The sequence below is a fragment of the Calonectris borealis genome, chromosome 4 (assembly GCF_964195595.1).
Source record: "Calonectris borealis chromosome 4, bCalBor7.hap1.2, whole genome shotgun sequence".
NCBI classification, from domain to species: Eukaryota; Metazoa; Chordata; class Aves; order Procellariiformes; family Procellariidae; genus Calonectris; species Calonectris borealis.
Window position 1 is genome coordinate 560402 of NC_134315.1, and position 18279 is coordinate 578680.

The 18279-nt window shown below is 72.2% G+C and overlaps 1 protein-coding gene across 7 annotated transcripts; it reads right to left on the bottom strand.

Annotated features, from left to right (window-relative positions):
- Window positions 1-10420: 10420 nt before the first annotated feature.
- Window positions 10421-15829, bottom strand: LOC142081589 (RING finger protein 145-like). Of its 7 annotated transcripts, none has more exons than XM_075148304.1 (10): window positions 15277-15523; window positions 14258-14366; window positions 14093-14184; window positions 13374-13609; window positions 12875-13050; window positions 12581-12721; window positions 12201-12293; window positions 11780-11927; window positions 11257-11613; window positions 10421-11149 (listed from the first exon to the last, which is right to left on the bottom strand). In XM_075148304.1, the coding sequence occupies exons 1-10, from the start codon at window positions 15443-15445 to the stop codon at window positions 10628-10630; spliced, it is 2043 nt and encodes a 680-aa protein (XP_075004405.1). In that variant the 5' UTR covers window positions 15446-15523; the 3' UTR covers window positions 10421-10627. The 7 variants fall into 7 exon arrangements, with proteins under 7 accessions (XP_075004405.1, XP_075004404.1, XP_075004403.1 ...); XM_075148303.1 differs by having other exon boundaries at window positions 12201-12383; XM_075148302.1 differs by lacking the exon at window positions 14258-14366 and having other exon boundaries at window positions 11780-11851; window positions 12201-12383; window positions 15277-15825.
- Window positions 15830-18279: the final 2450 nt, after the last annotated feature.

The following is an 18279-nucleotide window of genomic DNA, read 5'->3' on the forward strand; positions in this document are numbered from 1 at the left end:
GCTGCCGGCAGGAAGGGGAGGGGGGTGAGCACGGGGTGGCTGTCGGGACCCCCAGAACCCCCTCCCCGGGGCCACCCCTTCACCAGGGGAAGGACGCGGTGGGAGCTGCCAATCTCCCCCGCGGTGGGCGGCGATGCTCCCTGGCACCCCGGGGTGCTGTGGACCAGGATGGAGGGAGCAGGCGGGACCCCCACCCTGCCCCGTGGCCAGGACATCCCCGCTGCTCGCAGGGCTTGTCCTTGGGGCAGGCGAGGCCGAAATCAGCCCCAGTCCCTGGGGAGGGGACGGTCCCCGAGGCAGCCCTGGTCCCCGGGGGGGGAATCACCCCCAGGGCGCTGCAGGGGCTCGGCTGCCAGCCCCGCACCCTGCCACGGGTGGGGACATCGGGGTGCACAGCCCTGCACGCTCACGTAGGCATGGGGTGGCTGGGGGGGGCCCAGCAGAGCCGGGGGGGTGGGTGTTCAGGGTGGGGGTCACAGCTCCTCGGGCTGGGGGGGGACACAGTGTGGGACACGCCAGGGGCATTCCAGGGGACACCCGGCAGCTCTTCAGCAGCATCGCCTGCCCCCAGCTCTGCGTACCCCCGGGGCACACTGGGGACAGGAGGGGACGTCCCCGAGCCCTCCGCACCCGAGCCCAGCCCTGGTGCACCCCACTGCCAACCCGCAGAGCCACCTCTGGGCTCACCCATGGCACTGGCTGCTCCAAGGGCCACCGCTGCTGTCCCTGCAGGGACACCCAGGGTGACAGGACGGTGACACCACAGGGATGGTGGCAGAGCCGTCCCAAGGGATGACGGCTCCTGCACTGACCAGTCCTCGTCCCGGTCGCCTCATGCCCAGCCCGGCGTGGTCCCGGTCCCTGCCCGGTGTCACACCGGTGCTGTGGGAGCCAGCGTGGTGTCGGCGTGGGGGGCCGCGGGAGCCGGAGCAGCCCCCCCAGCGCAGCGCGGCAGCCAGCGAGGCGAGGGGGCCAAGATAAACACGGGGATGTAAAAAGTTCCCCCCTTTCATGATTAAAAACACATCGGGCAATGAGCGAGGTGGGGGGGCGGGTTTGGCTCCCCCTGCACTGACCTCGGGGGGCTTAAGCTGCCGGAGCCAGTTCCCACACTGCGCTGGGGACAGCCCCTGCACCCCATGGGGACCCCACGGACCTTCCAACCCCGCCCAGTGTGGGGCAGGACCCCATGGACCTTCCAACCCCCCCCCAGAACGGAGCAGGACCCCACAGCCCCCCAGATCCCACTGTGCCCAGCAGCACCCTGCGGACCCCACTGGGCAGGACCCATGCAGGGGCCAGCACTGGGGTGCAAATAAGGTGGGGGGACATGCACAAATGCACGGGGGGGTCCTTGCCTGCCCCAGCACCCCCAGCCCTGCTCCCTCCCAGGGACCCAGTTTGGGGGTGATGGGCTGGGTGTGATCCCCCTGCTGCCAGCCCGAGGGGGTGCCCGCTGCAGGGGTCCCTCCGCCACCACCCCCGGCCACGCCGGGACACGGCCACCACAGGAATGGGGGGTCACACCCAGGCCCCTGCCTGCAGCACCCCGCTGGGGGGGCCATCGAGGAGAGGTGCCCCGGGGTGCAGGGACACAGTGCATGGGTGAGGAGCAGGACCCCCAGCACCCTGCCCCCCTACAGGCCCTGGGGTGGCCGGGGACATGGCATATGGGTGGGGGCCAGGGTGGGGGTACCTCTCCGCCCACAGCCAGAGGATGGAGCGGGTCCCCAAGCCCTGTCCCCACAGAGCCCCCAGCCCCGCGGGACCCCCAGCTTACACCCTGCCGGGGTGGCTGCCCCAGCCATGGGGGTCCTTCGCTCCTGCATGGCCAAGCCCCCCCACCCCGCTCCTCCCTAGGCTGCTCCCGCGGGCTGGCACTGCCCAGGGCCGACCCCCGCGCCCAGGGGCATCGCCGGGGCATGGAGACGCAGGGACATGGGGACACAGAGACACGTGGCACAAGCCACAGCCACCAGCGCCTTCTCAAAACAAGAGAAGAAAACGGGGTTCAGCCCTTTTACCAGCGACCTGCTCCTGCGGCCGGTCCCAGCAGCACCCAGGAGCCTCGGGCAGAGCCAGCTCAGGGTGGGGAGAGGACCCCGGGCACCCTCGTCACCTTTAATGATGCTCCTCGGGCTTTAATTACCCCCCGGCAGCGCCCTCAGCCCCAGCCCCGACCCCAGCTGTGGGCACCAGCCGAGGCCGAGTGCGAAGCCCAGACCCTGAAAACCTCGGGGACGCTTCTCCGTGACGGAGGGAAAAGCTCGTTAAGCTGGTCGCTGGGGAGCCGAAACGGCCCCCGTCAGCAAACGCCGGGACACGCGCCTGGCACGCTCGCCTGGCACACGGGTACCTGTGTGCACCGCCAACACGCGTGTCCGGGCACGCGTGTGCAGGCAGACGTGCACACTCGTGTCCCCGGGCACTGCTGATGGCTGTGTCCTGGCACACCCCGTGGGTGTCCCTTGTCCCCTACCCAGGGGTCCAACCAGTGCCGGGTTTGTTCTCAGGGCCCATCCCCATGGCACCTGGCCCTGCAGCACGGGGCGCTGACCCCAGCGGGCACCACAGTCTCACCCATCCCGGTGTGCCCCGGTGCCGGCACGCCACTCCGCTCCCCGAGGGACGGGGACCCCCGGTGCCACAGGGACCCCGCTGTCCCCCGGCAGCACCCCTGGCCCTGCCGCGCTGGAGCCCGGCCCCGGGGCTCCCAGCGGATGGGAGGGTGGCGTGGTCCCGGCAGGGCGGCTGCAGCGGCCCCCCCGTTCCCCGCCGCCCCCCCAAAGCTTCGGCCCTAAAGTGCTGGGGGGAGGCGATGGAGCTGCCAGCCCGGCCGGGTAATGGCTGCATCTCCGCTCCCAGCGCTGCCGAGACCCCGACGCTCCGAGAGCCGAGCCCGGCTGCCATTAATTATTAAAGGCAATCAGAGCATTTCCTAGCAGAGGAGCCCAGCGAACGTCTCTTACAGTAAAGCAGCATCTTCCCTTGGCGGAGCCGCCAGGCACCCGGGGCACCGCACAATTACGCAGCCGCGGCTCCCCGGGCGGCTCCGCCAAACAGGGGGGAGAGGGGGGAGCGCTGGACCCCACCCGGGAAGCTGAGACCCTGCATGGGCCCACCCCCCGGCCCCCAGCCCCTCTGCCTTGCCCCGGGACCCCGGCCCCCCTGCCCTCCCCGGGGCACGGCTGGGGCAGCCCCTCTGCCCGCAGAGGCTGCGGCCGTGGGTGCCGGCTGGCATCGCCTGGGGACCCTGCAGTGGGGTCCCACGGGAGCAGGGGGTCTTTGTGGGTGCTGGTGTTTGCAGGGGGGTGGTACAAGCCCCCCCAGCTGGGGGTCTGAGAAGGGTGTGGGACGTGGGGCGGAGGCAGGCTGGGTCTGGAGGTGACGAGCACCCCACGAGCGTGTCCACATGCGTGTCACTGCTCACACGTGTGGCACACACCCAGCTGCCGGGCACCTCGGTGGGACAGGGAGGAGAGGGGGGTCTGGAGGGCACCACAGGCTGCCCGGCACATGGCTTGGTGGGGACAGGAGTGGGCAGGGGGTCTGCGAGCCCCATCCTCACACACCGGGTGCGTGGCACACAGGACCCCATTGGCATACGGAGACACACGGGCAGCCACATCCCTGCCGCCGGGCAGCATCGCTGCCGGAGCCGCTGCGGCGATCCCAGCCCTGTGCCGGAGCAGGGATGGGTGGGAGGGGGCTGGATTTCACCCCCACTTTCTCGCAGCCCCGCTCTGGCACACAGGGAAGTTTCTGGGTGCGCAGCAGCAAGGCCAGCACCTCCCTGCACCCCGGCTGGAACACCGCAGCCCCCCGCCCCGGCACTGCCCCCCCAGCTCCCTGGGGCCGGGGGGGACCCTCGGTCCAGCCCCTCTCCAGGGGCTCCAGGCTGGGCCACGGCTGTGCCCCCCGGCCGTGGCTGCTCTGGGACGGGGCTGGGGGCTTTGCCGGGGTTGGTGGGGGGATCGCTGCAGCTTTCAAGCATCCCAGAGTATCTGCAAACGCGGTGGCTTTGGGGGGGACCCCGGGGAGCCCCCAGGGCTTCAGCCATAGGACGCAGCCTCCGGCGCAGTCACGGTGCCCGTTGGAGAGCCGGCGGCGGGGCTGACACCGCAGCTGGGGACCCCGAGCTCGGGGACAGTGCACACACCGGGCGATCTCACCCACGGAGCGGGTCGGTGCTGGAAGTGCCGGGGATGTCCCACTCCACAGGGGCCCCGTGCAGAAGGGAGACTCCCCCGAGACCCCCAAACCCGCTGTCCCTGGCCGGACAGAGGGTGTGGGGCACCCCAGGGAGGCAGCACCCAGGCTGGCCTGGGTCCTCTCGCTCCTCTGTGCCATGGGGCATCTCCTGTCACCCCTGGACAAAGCTGCAGCATGCTCCAAGCACAGCCCCCCCTTACCGACCCCCCGCACCTCACGGTGCACACGGGGGGGCAGCAGGAGCTGGGGTGCTGGGGGCAGGGGTGAAGGTGTCCCCCAGCTGCAGCTGGGACCTCTCTGGGCACAGGGTGGAGAAAGAGCAGGGGGCCAGGGTGCACAGAGACCCCCGGGCAGGGCAGGGGATGGGGTGCATGGAGCCCCGAGCCCCCCGGGGAGGGCAGGGGATGGGGTGCATGGAGCCCCGAGCCCCCCGGGGAGGGCAGGGGATGGGGTGCATGGAGCCCCGAGCCCCCCGGGGAGGGCAGGGGACGGCGCCAGCTGGGGCACGGGAGGGCATCGGGCTGCGGCGCGGCGAGCCCAGCGGTGCAGGCTGCCTGAGCGGCTGCAGCGGTCGCTCGCCCCAGCCGATGCCGCCAGCCCTGCCCGGGAGATGGGGATGGCACCATTGCAGCCCTGCCCTCGCCCTCAGCGGCTTTTCCCAGCAGAGCCGGGGCTCAGGGTGCGGGTCCCGGCCCCAGTGGATGCACGGCACAGCACGGCACAGCACAAGCCCCTCGCAGCTCCAGCAGTGGCTCCTGCCCCGCTGCCAGCACCCACTGGCCCTCCCAGCACGGGGCAACAGGCCTGGCACGCACGGGGTGCCAGGGGGCTCAGGATGCCCCAAAAGTCCGCGGGGTGCCCCAGGATACCCAGGGTATGCAGGGGTAGGGGTTACCCGGAGGCCCAAGGAGCCCATGGCATGTGGGGCACCTGGGGTGCCTGAAGTAGCTGGTGGGCACAAGGCACGTGGGATGCCCAAGGTGTCCAGGCTGCCCAGGGGTCCCGTGGTGCTGAGGGTGTGGGGTGCCCAGGGCACCTGGGATGCCCGTCATGCCTGGGATACCCACAGCACCCAGGATGCTCACAGAACCCCGGGTGCTCATGGTGCCCGGGATGCCTGGGATGCCCACGGTGCCCAGAATGCCCACAGTACCTGGGATGCTCACAGAGCTTGAGATGCCCACGGAACCCAGCATACCCACAGCACCCGAGATGCCCACTGCACCCAGGATGCCCATGGAGCCTGGGATGCCCGCAATGCCTGGGATGCCCACGGAGCCAAGGATGCCCGCAGAACCCAGGATGCCCGCGGAGCTGAGGATGCCCGCAGAACCCAGGATGCCCGTAGTGCCCGGGGTGCCCATGGAGCCAGGATGCCTGTGAAGCCTGGGATGCCCGCAGTGCCCGGGATGCCTGCAGCACCTGGGATGCTCACAGAGCCCGAGATGCCCATGGAGCCCAGTGTACCCACAGCACCCGAGATGCCCACTGCACCCGGGATGCCCGCGGAGCCCAGCATACCCACAGCACCCGAGATGCCCACTGCACCCGGGATGCCCGCAGTGCCCGGGATGCCCGCGGAGCCCCTTACCTCTGCGCCGCCGTGCTGGCGTCCAGGATGCCGGTGCCCTGCAGCCAGCGGACGGAGGGCAGCCCGGCCGTCAGCGGCTCTTCCTTCATGGGCAGCCCCCCCCGGGGCAGCGCCTCCTGCACGGAGAACATGGCAGGGGCTCAGCGGCCGCCCCCAACTTTCCTGCCCCGGGCCCGGCAGCGGAGCTCAGCGCCGGGCAGGTGCCGGGGGCCGCCGTCCCGGCCGCCGGGGAAGCGGCATCTGCGGCGGGTGGCCGGGCGGGAGCGGGGGGAGGCTCGGGGGGAGGCTCGGGGGAGGCGGGAGGCGGAGGCAGGCGGAGGCAGGGCCGGAGAAGTTGGAGACGGAGGCGACCAGCAGCCAAGTGCGGGGACCGGGAGGGGAAGGGGCGGGGGGCGGCGGCGGGGGGGGAGGGATGGGGAAGGCAGGGGAGGAGTGGAGGGAGGGATGGAGGGAGGGATGGAGGGAGGGATGGAGGGAGGCTTAGAGGAGCGGAGGGAGGGATGGAGGGAGGGATGGGGAAGGCAGAGGAGGAGTGGAGGGAGGGATGGAGGAAGGCTTAGAGGACTGGAGGGAGGGATGGAGGGAGGCTGCGAGGACTGGAGCGAGGGATGGAGGGAGGCAGAGGAGGAGTGGAGGGAGGGATGGAGGAAGGCTTAGAGGAGCGGAGGGAGGGATGGAGGGAGGGATGGAAGGAGGCAGAGGAGGAGTGGAGGGAGGGATGGAGGAAGGCTTAGAGGACTGGAGGGAGGGATGGAGGGAGGCAGAGGAGGAGTGGAGGGAGGGCTGGAGGAAGGCTTAGAGGACTGGAGGGAGGGATGGAGGGAGGCTGCGAGGACTGGAGCGAGGGATGGAGGGAGGCAGAGGAGGAGTGGAGGGAGGGATGGAGGAAGGCTGAGAGGAGGAGTGGAGGGATGGAGGGGGGAGGAGGCCGGAGAGGGGCGCGGGAGGGGGCAGGCGCGGCCCCGGGGGCTCGTTACCGGGCGGGCGGCGGCGGCGGGCGCGGCGCGGGGCGGCGGCGGCGGCGGCGGCGGCGGCGGCGGCGGCAGCGGCAGCGGCAGCAGCAGCAGGAGCGGACGGGCGGGGGGGCCGGGGGGCGTCGGGGGCCCGGGGGGGCCGGAGGGCCCGGGGGGGCCGCCTCCCCGCCGCCGCCCCGCGCCCCGGCCCCGCCGCCCGGCCGCGGCCACCAGCACCATCAGCACCAGCACCCGCCGCCGCGGCCCCGCCGCCCCGCCGGCCCGGGCCATGCCGCCGCCGCCTCCCCGGGGAGGCAGGGCCGGAGCCGCCGGGGGAGGCGGGGGCCGCGGCCGGGCAGGCTGACATCATTCCGGGGAGGAGCGGTCCCTCCCCGCGCCGGCGGAGGGGCTCCGCGGCCAGCGCCGCACCGGCCGCGCCGGGGGAGGGGGCGGCGAGGACCGGGCACCTCGGGGGCAACCGGCACGGGATGGACCGAAGAGCCCCTATGCTCCACGGGGCGGCCGGGGCGACCGCCGTGCCGCCCGCCCCGAGAGAGCTGAGGCAGGCCCTGGGGGTACCCTGGGGAGACCCCGCTGCATCCCCCGAGATGCCCTGGAGAGACCCCAAACAGGTCCTGGAGCTACCCCAGAGCAACCTCACTGTATCCCCCAGGACACCCTGGAGAGACCCCAGGCAGGCCCCAGGGGTACCCCGGAGGAGACCCCACTGCATCCGTCAGGCAGGTCCCAGGGACGCCCCAGAGACACCCGAAATGGGCTCTGGAAACAAGCCAGAGGGACCCCAATTGCACCCCCGAGACATTCCAGAGAGACCCCAAACAGGCCCCAGGGGTACCACAGACCCCGAGACACCCTGCAGACCCCCCCTGCATCGCAAGGTGCCTCAGAGAGCCCATACGGGCTCTGGAGATGAGCCAGTGTGACCCCTCTGCATCCCCCCGACACCTCAGTGAGGCCTCAGGGCATCGCCCCCCAGAGACCCCCACGGGCTCCTCACAAACCCTACCAAGACCCGGGCAGACCCTTGTGCCCTCCCGTGTGCCCCCGATGGGCCCCTGCCTCCCCTGAGGTGCCACAGTGACCCCATTTGGATCCCCTGTGCCCCCAGGGTTCCCCACACTGACCTCCAATGAGCCCCAGTGACCTCGTTTGGGTCCCCTGTGCCCCCAGGGCCCCCACACTGACCCCCAATGAGTGGGGGCACCTTGGAGTGACCCCAAAGAGCCACCAAGCACCCCAAAAACCCCAGCGTGACTAACCAGGCCCCTTGAGATGCCCCACATGGGACCCCTGCACTCCTGAGACACCCCAGGGTGACCGCCGTGCCCCTCAGCATACCCCAGAGGTAACCCACACAAACCCAACTGACCCTCTCTGGGGCACAGCCAGTGGGGTCTCAGCCCCCCACGGCACCATGCCCACAGCAGACCCATGGCAAAGGGGGCCTGTCCCCATCCCCTCCCCGCTGTGCAGCCCCACCAGGCAGGGTACAGGCAGGTACGGGCAGGGTACAGGCAGGGAAGGGGGTACCAGTCCTGCACAGCTGCCTCCAGTCCCTGCATCGCCGCTGGGCTGGGGGGTGCAGCACCCAAGGGGGCAGGGACCCCAGGGGCAGCACGGAGACACCCACCCCAGCCCCTCCTTGGGTGTCCCCAGCACCCAGCGGGGTGGGCTGGGAGCCCCGGGGGGGTGCATGTTGCCTAGGGGACCCTCACCCATGGGGAAGGGCCCCGAAGGAGGCTGAGGAGTCGGGGCTTTGCTTGACCCTCTGCTGGGGAGCCAGCGCTGCCGCCCGGGGCGGGGGCGAGGGGGTGCCGGGGGAGCAGAGGCCTCCAGCAGCCAAAGGGGCTGGGAATCCCGAACACGACCGCTCCGGCTCTCCCTTGCTGCAGGAGGGGATGCCGGCCCCGCGGCGGGAGCGGGGGCTTGGCATCCGTGCCCCGGCAGCCAGGCTGCGGGCAGAGCCAGTGAGGGTGGCACGCAGGGACCCCCGGGCAGCCCCTCGCCACGGGCAGCGTCTCTCGCACGCTGCCCTCTCGCTCGCACATCGTGTGTGGGCTCTGCAGACAGACCCCCCTGCGGGGATCGGCAGCACGGGCCGAGCCCACCCAGAGCCCACCCAGCACCCCCGCCATCGGCCAGAGCCTCCCGAGGCAGAAACCGGGCGCCCCTTATTCATGCCCCCATCCAGCCCAGCACCCACCTGTCCATGCCCCCATCCAGCCCAGCACCCACCTGTCCATGCCCCCATCCAGCCCAGCACCCATCTGTACGTGCCCCCGTCCATCCCAGTGTCCATCCATCCATTCCCCCATCTTGCCCAGATACCCCAGGGATGGGCACCACCGAAGGGACCCCAGCTCTTGCTGTGGGTGGAGCGGGGGGCAGTGGGGGAGCTGCTCCCTGCCCCCCCATCTCCCATTTCCAGGCAGCGCCGGGCTGAGCCGTGCCAGGGGACGCGGGCCCCTCCGCCGGGACTGTCCCCGTGGGGAGTCGTGTTCCCTGGCGCGGCTCCGGTAATGGGCCCTAATGGAGGCAGCGCGGCCGAGCACCAGGGTGGGGGCCGGCGGCGCTGCGGGGGCTGCCCCCACTCATGGCTGGGGGCAAGGGGGGACGCTCAGGGCCCCTCGCTCCTGCCGCCCCACAGCAAACCCCCGTGGGGCCGAGCAGTGGGGTGGGGGCTGCACCCACTTCCCAGGGGCACCCACAGGGACCTCTGTGGCCCCCCCCCGCTTGCTGCGGGCAGAGGGGCACTGGGGAGGGGGCCAGGACCCCGGGGCAGCCGGGCTCCAGTGGGGTCCGGGGGCGGCAGGGGGGGGCTGGAGGCGGGGGGCAGGGGGTCTCCCCCCCTCGCCTGCCCCCAGATGGGTTTTATGGACGGGCTTCTCCCTCCCTCCGGCTAATGGGCTGCGGGGCCCCTGGGAGCCGCCGGCGTTCGGGTAAGTGCGGGGTGGGGCTGAGCTGGAAGCGGGGAGCCCATTTACTGCCTCCCCAGGGACCCCCCGCCCTGGGACCCCCCTTCCCCTGCGGGCAGCACCGGTGCTGCTGGGAGGCCTGGGTCCCCCCCGCAGTGGGGAGCCGGGGACCCCCGCACAGCCGGGATCCTGCCCCCAAACCTCCCCTCCCGCAGGGCCAGGGCTGAGCCGGGGCAGGACGGGGACCCCGGGCAGGGCTGGGCCCCGTCCCCGTCCCCGTCCCCAGCCTCGCCTGGGCTGGAGAGGGGCCCCCCCGGGCCCGTCCTGGTGTGGGCACGGGGAAAGGGGTTTGGCAGCAGAGCTGGGAAAGGCGACCCACGCCAAGCCCACGCCGTCCCATGCCAGACCCACGCCAAGCCCACGCCATCCTGTGCCAGACCCGTGCCATCCCACACCAGACTTGTGCCAAGCCCCTGCCATCCCACACCTGACCCATGCCATCCCACACCAGATCCATGCCAGGCCCAGGCTATCCCCCCTCCCCTAGGACCACCCCAAAACCCCCCCAAGCCCCCGCTGCCCATGCCAAGCCACCCAGCACGTGCCACCCGTGCCATCTAGTGGGGTCAGGCCAGAAGGCAGCCGGGCACCCACGGGCCACCCATCGGGTACCCGTCCTTCCCATGCCTGCAGCAGAGCCCCCGCTCCTACCCCAGGGACACAGCGGGCACAGGGCAGCGTCCCGGCAGGGAGCGGGCGAGACGAGGCGCCCCTGCCCTCGGGCGCAGCCGCTTCACCTCGGGCTTTATTGCAAAAAGAGTCCACGGGGATGTGGGCACTCGGGGACGCTGGTGCCACGCGGGGTCCCGGCCCCACGTGCTGCTGGCACGCCCCCCGCAGAGGGACCCCGGCACGGGGGGTGGCACTCTGCAGGGCTAGGAGGGGCGGTGGCCGCTGTGGGAGTCCCCGCTGTCCCCCGCGCCAAGCTCGGGGCTGGCAAAAGGGTCCGGGCTGGCGGGTGAGGGGGACTGATGCTGCGTGTCCTCGACGCTGGGGCGAGGGTCCGCGTGGGGCTGCGGGACGACGCCTGCTTCTCGTTTCTGCGGGGTGGAGGCGTGGGGATGAGCGGGGTGGGGGGGGTCGAGGTCCCCAGCCCCATGGTCCTGGGAAGCCCCACTGTCCCCCTGGCCTGGGACCACGCCGGCCCCGCCGGGCAGCCCGTCCTCCCGGGGCTGAGCTGGGGCTGGGCTCGCGGCGGCTCCCCCGTCCTCCGGCACCTCGTCCCCGCCGGCCGGCACTGGCCGAGCCGCCCCCCTGCCGCTGGGATCCTCCTTGGCGGCCGCCGGCGTGACTTGCTGGTGACACATGGGGCACGTGTCCTGCACGTAGAGCCACTTGCGGAGGCAGGCGGCGTGGAAGAAGTGACTGCAGGGGGTGACGACGGCCACCTGCATGTCCTGCGGGCAGGGAGAGGACGTCACCCGGCGGGCAGGGGACCCCCGGGGGCTGCCCAGAGCAGGGTCCCCCGGCGCTGCAGGGGTGCCGGCGAGGGGAGGGAGCTGACCTGGAAGCAGATGGCACAGACATCGTTGTGGTCCCGCAGCTGCCCGCCCGTGGCCCGGGGCAGGGAGTTGATCTTCTTGGCAGCCTCCCGGCGCAGCAGAAAGCTCCTCCAGCCCGACTGAGCGCGCAGCCAGACGTTGAAGTAGGAGTGGATGATGATGACGGAGGCGCCCATCCAGCTCCACTCCCCGAAGAGGGACTCCCAGGTGCCGTAGCCCACCACGCAGACGGCCACCAGGAACTCCAGCACCCGGCTCACCGCGTTCACGCAGTAGATGATCTCGTCCATCCGCTCCAGCGGCGCGTCCTGGAGCAGCTCCACCATGAAGAGGGCGTAGATGAAGAGGGTGCCCATCACCTGGCGAGTGGCAGGACGGTGGCCAGATCGCACACCCCCACCCAGTGTTCCCAGTCGGGGCTGGGTGAGGGTGACTGGGGCAGGGTCGTGGGCATGGGAGGGGCAGGGATGCCCACGCCGGGGGGCCCAGCGAGCCCCCCGTCGGGGGGAGCGGGAGCTGCCGTACCTGCAGAGAGGTGAGCATGCAGCTGGAGACCAGGATCAGCAGCCAGAAATCCAGGTGGAAGAAGTGGGCGATCTTGTAGGCCATGAAGCAAGGGAAAACCAGCAAGAAGAGGCACATGCTGACGCCACGGAAATGCTTCCAGGGGCTCCTAGGGGAGGCACAGCTCAGCGGGGCCGTGCCCGCCCCGGGAGCAGCACCCACCCCCCCGGGACGCCGCGCTCCAGCCCCCTCCGCTGGCACCGATTCTGCCCAAAAATGGGCAGCGAGGACCCGAGGTGGGGGGAGCACATGGAGGGCACGGGACCCAGCCTGGCTCTTCCCCGACATGGGGGAGGGACCCCCGCCGCTCCTCCCCGCTACCCCCCAGGGGCAGGGCTGCTCCCGGGGGGCCGGATCCTGCTGCTTCTCCTTCCCCAGGTACCTGTTGCGGGAGGCCCCCAGCGCCAGCACGATGGGATCGGCTATCTCGATCATGGACTGCAGCGTGGAGGTCACCACGATGAAGAGGATGATGCTGAGGAGGAAGGTCCGCTGGAGGATCTGCAGGTCGAGCAGCCCCGTCTGCAGCGCCAGCAGCAGCAGCGTCACACCCTCCGTCACCCCCCTGCCAGGAGCGGGGGGTGAGGCCGGCAGCCGCAGGCGCGTGCCAGGTGGCACCGCGCGTGCCGTGCCCTGGTCACCCCTTGGGGACGTGCCCCGGTCCCCAGATCCCTCGCAACGCCCCCGTCCTCCCCCCCGGCCTGGGAGGAGGCGTGCCTGCCCGTGCCCCCCGCCGGCCCGTGCCCCCCGCCGCGGGCTGACCTGTGCATGACGTTGCCGTTCTGGAAGGCGCCGAAGCCCAGCAGGTAAAATTTGCAGAGGTTGAGGACGCCCAGGGCGAGGTAGGAGACGGTGAAGGTGAGGCCGACGAGGGAGTAGGGCGTGCTGCAGCACTCGGCCGCGCTGCAACGGAGCCCGGGGTGAGTGCGGACGCTGGCAGGGGCTGGCAGGGGCCAGGCAGCCCAAAGCGGAGCCCCAGCCCCTCCTCATCCTCCTCCCACAGCCATGCGGGAGGAAGGCTGAGCCCTCCCAGCTCCTGCCTGCCCTGGTCCCCACCTGCTGAGGAGGAGGAAGAGGAGGCCCTGCTGGGCCAGGGGGCTGCTGGAGGAGGCGAGGAAGGAGGAGAGCCGGAGGGAGAAGAGCACCAGCCAGAAGACGAGGAAGAGGAGCGGGACGGCCAGCTGGCTCCAGAGGGACATCCCCAGCGCGACCAGCCGGTACACCTCCAGTGCCTGCGGGGACGGGGCGCTCAGCGGGGCTGCCCCCCATCCTGCCCCACACGTGGGGGGCAAGGAGGGTGCGGGGGGGCCCAGCCGTGCGAGGGGACAGCCCTGCAGCCGACCCTGCATCAAGCCGGGCTCAGCACGGGAACCCCCGCCCCGCAACCCCCCGCCCCGCAGCCCCCCCTCCCCGCAGCCCCCCCCCGCAACCCCCCCGCCCCGCAGCCCCCCCTCCCCGCAGCCCCCCGCCCCGCAGCCCCCCCGCCCCGCAGCCCCCCCCACCCCGCAACCCCCCGCCCCGCAGCCCCCCGCCCCGCAGCCCCCCGCCCGCTCACCTGCACGACCTCCCGGCAGGCGGCAGCAGCCAGCTGGAAGGGGACGAGGACGTGGGAGCCGAGGACGTAGAGGACCTCCAGGGCGGTGAGGGTGGCGGCGAAGGTGTTGAGGAGGGGCAGGGCGTGGAGGGGGAGGCCGCAGAGGCGAGCCAGCACCGGCAGCAGCGGGGCCGCGAACAGCCACGGCCGCCTGCTCCCCATCAGGAGGGAGCAGAAGGCGCAGAGGCAGAGCTGGCCTGCGGAGGGGACGGGGACGCCTGGGCACGTGGGCGGGTGCGGGACCCCTGTGCCCCCTCCCTGGCACAGCCACCTCGCACCGGCACCCGGGCACCGGCCGCCGGAGAGGGGGCTCGGGGCAGGCACCGGGTGGGGGGGGGGACGCCTCGCAGCCAGCCCCGCCGTGGGGCTCAGCCCTGCCCCACGGCAAACCCTGCTGCTGCCCTGCCGCAAGCAGCACCCCGAGACCACCCAGCCCCTTCCCCTGCCAGCCCCGGGGCGGCGGGGGCAGAGGAAACCCCCCAGGGCTCGCGTCCATCCCCGCTCCACGCCGAGCGGCGCGGACGACCCGGCTCAGCCACGCCATCATCACCCAAGACGCCGTCCCACAGGTGACGGCTCCCGCAGCCGGGTCAGCACAGGAGACCCTCACCCTGCCCAGTGCCACCCCCCGTCCCCTGGCAAGGGACATCTCGGGGGGGTGGGACCCCCCCCCAGCTCACCTGCGAGGGCGGTGGCGAAGCGGCCGAGCGCCGCGGGGTCGCTGTACACGGCGCCCTGGAAGCCGTACTCCAGCTCGCGGCGGACGTAGTCCCTGCAGGGAGAGAGGCTCAGCCCCCGGCCCCCCCCGCACCCCAGCAGGGCACCCCCCGGCCCCCCCGGCTCACCTGGCCGCCGTGTGCCCCGCGCTGAGCAGCAGCGCGGTGAGGAGGTGGAGGTAGAGCTTCACCAGGGACCGCACCGGCAGCACCAGCACCACCACGCACAGCACGTGGCCTGTGGCGGGGGGCACGGGGGGTGAGGCGGCCCCGCGAGCCCCCCGCCCGGCCGAGGCAGCCCCCGCCGGTGACACGGCCGTCACCGTGCGCAGCGCTGGGGTGGCGTGGGCGCGACGGGGCGGTGCGAGGGTCACCTCCCGGCCCCGGGGCCCACCGCTGCCCCCCCCGCCAGGGGACACGCGGTGCGGAGGGCACAACGCGGGGGACGCAGCGCCCGCCGGCCCGGGGGACAGCCCCACACCGCGCGGGTGTCAGCAGGGGCTGGGGAGGCAAGACCCCAAAGGCGGCCACCCCTTGGAGTGTCCCCTCATGTCACCAACCTGGCCATCCCTGGGGTGTCCCCTTGTGTCCCCAACCTGTCCATCCCCTGGGATGTCCCCTCGTGTCCGCAGCCTGTCCATCCCTGGGGTGTCCCCAACCTGGCCATCCTTGGGGTGTCCCTTCGTGTCCCTAGCCTGTCCATCCCTTGGGATGTCACTTCATGTCCCCAACCTGTCCACCCCCTGGGGTGTCCCCTCGTGTCCCTAGCCTGTCCATTCCTTGGGATGTCCCCTCATGTCCGCAGCCTGTCCATCCCTGGGGTGTCCCCTCGTGTCCCTAAACCGTCCACCCCTGGGGTGTCCCCTCGTGTCCCCAACCTGTCAGGTGTCCCCTCGTGTCCCTAGCCTGACCATTCTTTGGGGTGTCCCCTCGTGTCTGCAGCCCGTCCGTCCCCGGGGTGTCCCCAACCTGGCCATCCCTCAGGGTGTCCCCTCATGTCCCCAACCTGGCCAGCCCTGGGGGGCCCCTCGTGTCCCCAGCCTGTCCGCCCCTGGGGGGTCCCCTCGTGTCCCCAGCCTGTCCGCCCCTGGGGGGTCCCAGCCTGGCCAGCCCCGGGCTGTCCCCCCGCGTCCCGCCGCAGCCCTCACCCAGGCAGTAGGCGCCCCGGAGGGCGGGGGGCCGGAGGAGGGGGGGGTCCCCGCGGCGGGGCCGCAGCAGGTCGGTGAGGGCCGCCGCGTCCCAGCGGTACAGCAGGTCCAGCAGCGCCAGCCCCGGCACCCGCAGCGCCACGTTGGCCACCGCCTCCAGCCGCGCCATGGCCCGCGGGGCGGGGGGTCCCCGCGTCCCGCAGCCCCGCCCGGGGGGACAGGGGGGACCCCCCGCCGCCTCCCCCGGCCCGGCAGGGGGCGCCCGCCCCGCGCCCAGCAGGGGCCCGTCTGCCCCGCCGCCTCTCGCCCGGGCCTGGCCGCCTCCCGCCGGGGCGGGCCCCGCTCCCGCTCCCGCTCCCGCCGCCGCCGTCGTTCCGGTCCCTCCGCCACTTTCGCTTTCTCCCGCCCCGCCCCTACGCCCAGCGCGTAGCGGAGAGGCCTTGCGCCAGGGCGCTGCGCTGACGCCGCGACCGCCATCTTAGAAGGGGCGCAGCGCGCTTTCTTCCCCTATGTGTTCCGCCATCTTGGATAAGGGCAATGCGCGGGGCTGCGGAGTACACGGCCATCTTGAAGAGGGGCGTGGCCCTCTGGGTGACGTCACTCCCGCAGCCCCGCCCAGCCCCGCGTCAGCCATCTTGGGTGCGGGCAGACGGTGAGGGCAGGCTCTGGCCGCCATTTTGATAGGGGAATGGGGGGGGCTGCAGGGCGCTGCGAGAGGCTGGGGTCCCTGGGGGAGGATGGGGTCCCCTGCCCCCCGGGGGTCAGCCGGTGGCCTCAAGGTTGTCTGGGGCCCTCAGGGGTCGCCTGAGATCCCTTGGGATCAGGTGGGGTCCTCCGGGGTCACCTGGGATCAGCTGGGGCCCTCTGGGGTGAGGGGGGGTCCTTTGGGGTTGGCTGAGGTAATCGGGGCTCAAGCGGGGTCCTCTGGGATCGGGGGAGGTCACCTGGGGGGGTCTGGTGTCCTTTGGGGTCGGCTGGGGTCCTGGGGGTCGGCTGGGGTCTTGGGGGTGAGCTGGGGCTGGGGGGACCCCCGGGGAATATCTGGGGTCCTGGGGGTGGGCTGGGGCTGGGGGGACCCCCTGGGCATATCTGGGGTCCTGGGGGTGGGCTGGGGCTGGGGGGACCCCCGGGGAATATCTGGGGTCCTGGGGGTGGGCTGGGGCTGGGGGGACCCCCTGGGCATATCTGGGGTCCTGGGGGTGGGCTGGGGCTGGGGGGACCCCCGGGGAATATCTGGGGTCCTGGGGGTGGGCTGGGTCTGGGGGGACCCCCGGGGAATATCTGGGGTCCTGGGGGTGGGCTGGGGCTGGGGGGACCCCCTGGGCATATCTGGGGTCCTGGGGGTGGGCTGGGGCTGGGGGGACCCCCTGGGCATATCTGGGGTCCTGGGGGTCAGCTGGGGCTGGGGGGACCCCCTGGGCATATCTGGGGTCCTGGGGGTGGGCTGGGGCTGGGGGGACCCCCTGGGAATATCTGGGGTCCTGGGGGTCAGCTGGGGCTGGGGGGACCCCCTGGGAATATCTGGGGTCCTGGGGGTCGGCTGGGGCTGGGGGGACCCTCCAGCATCAGCTGGGGTCAGCGGGCCCCTCGGCCGTGGGGTCCCTGTGAGCCCCTGCCCCGTCCCTGCCCGGTCCCTCCAGGGTCTCGGGGGCAGTTGCCACTGGGGGGGACGAAGTGGGGGGCCCCAGGGCAGCTCCCACCCGCATGGAGAGGGTTGTGGCCAGTTTGGCACAGCCACCCCCCGGACAGCATCAGGCCAGGGCTGCCAAACCGGGGGGGACGGACCCTCCTCTGGCCCTGGGGTGCACCGGCGGGGTCAGGGACAGCAGAGCCCCACTGCCAGGGGCACCCCGGCTGTCCCCGGGGCGGGGGGTGCCCCCAGGCCCACGGGCTGAGCAGCAGGATGCGGCCCGGAGGGGGTGGGCAGGCGTCCTTGGCTGTCCCCATGGACGGGGGACCCCAGAGACCCCAGGCTGCCACAGGGAGACCCCTGAGACCCCAGACTGCTTTTGCATGTGGGTGCCCCATGGCTGGGTGGTGGTGGAGGGGGGGGCGAGGGTTGCTGTGGGTGCATGAAAACTCGGGGCTGATCTTTAATCATAAATCTATGATTATGGGGTCCCGGTGCGGACCTGCTGCCATGGCACCGGGACATCCCAGGCACGTGCCAGCCCGTCCTGCCATCGTCCTCTCCCGGCTCCCCCTCTCTGATGCTGCTGCGGGGGTCCGGTGTCCCAGGGAATTGCTCAGCCCCCCGGGTCGGGTCGGGACAGGGATGGTTGAAGCTCAAGCGTGTCCCGAAGTGCAAGACCGTGTGCACCCAGGGGTGCAGCTCCCTTTGCCGGGGGGGGCATCCTCCAAACCCCGCAGCCCCCAGCCTGCAGCCTGTCCCCCCCGAATGCTTTTATAAGTGCGTCTCCCATGGGTGAAGCTGATCCCCCCCCGCTGCACCGGGAAGCAGAGCTGCGGGCACAGCCCACGCTGGTGGAGGGGGTGCGTGCCCCCCCACGGGGCTCTCCTCCTCCCAGTCCAGCGCAGGATGGTTTGAGGTGCCCAGTTTGGCCCAGTTTGGCAATTCCCCGCTGGGTCAGGCTGGGCCTTTTCTAGCTTGAATTTTGCCCTTGGAGACAGCAGCTGGGCACCCCCCGCGCTGGGTTCCTCTCTTCCCCCTCCTTCCTTTTCTCCCTGGGGAAAATGGACGGGACTGGGACAGACCTTCCCAGCAGCAGGACCCCGCGCCTCGCTTCCCGCTGGGACCCCCCCCCAAACCTGCCCGTTTCTCCTGGGTTTCGCCCGGCTTGGGGCGAAGGGAGGCGCCGGGCAGGCGTGCAGCGTGGGCTCCTCCGTGCGCCGCCTGTCCCCGGGGGACCCGAGCAAGAAGTCAGGCCTCGGAGTTAATAAATCAGCTCGGATAATATTTGCAAGGCCGTTTCCTAAATTACTTCTTTCCCTGCATATGCGTCTGCGCAGCCCCTCGGGGACAGTCAGCGGGGCCCGCCTGTC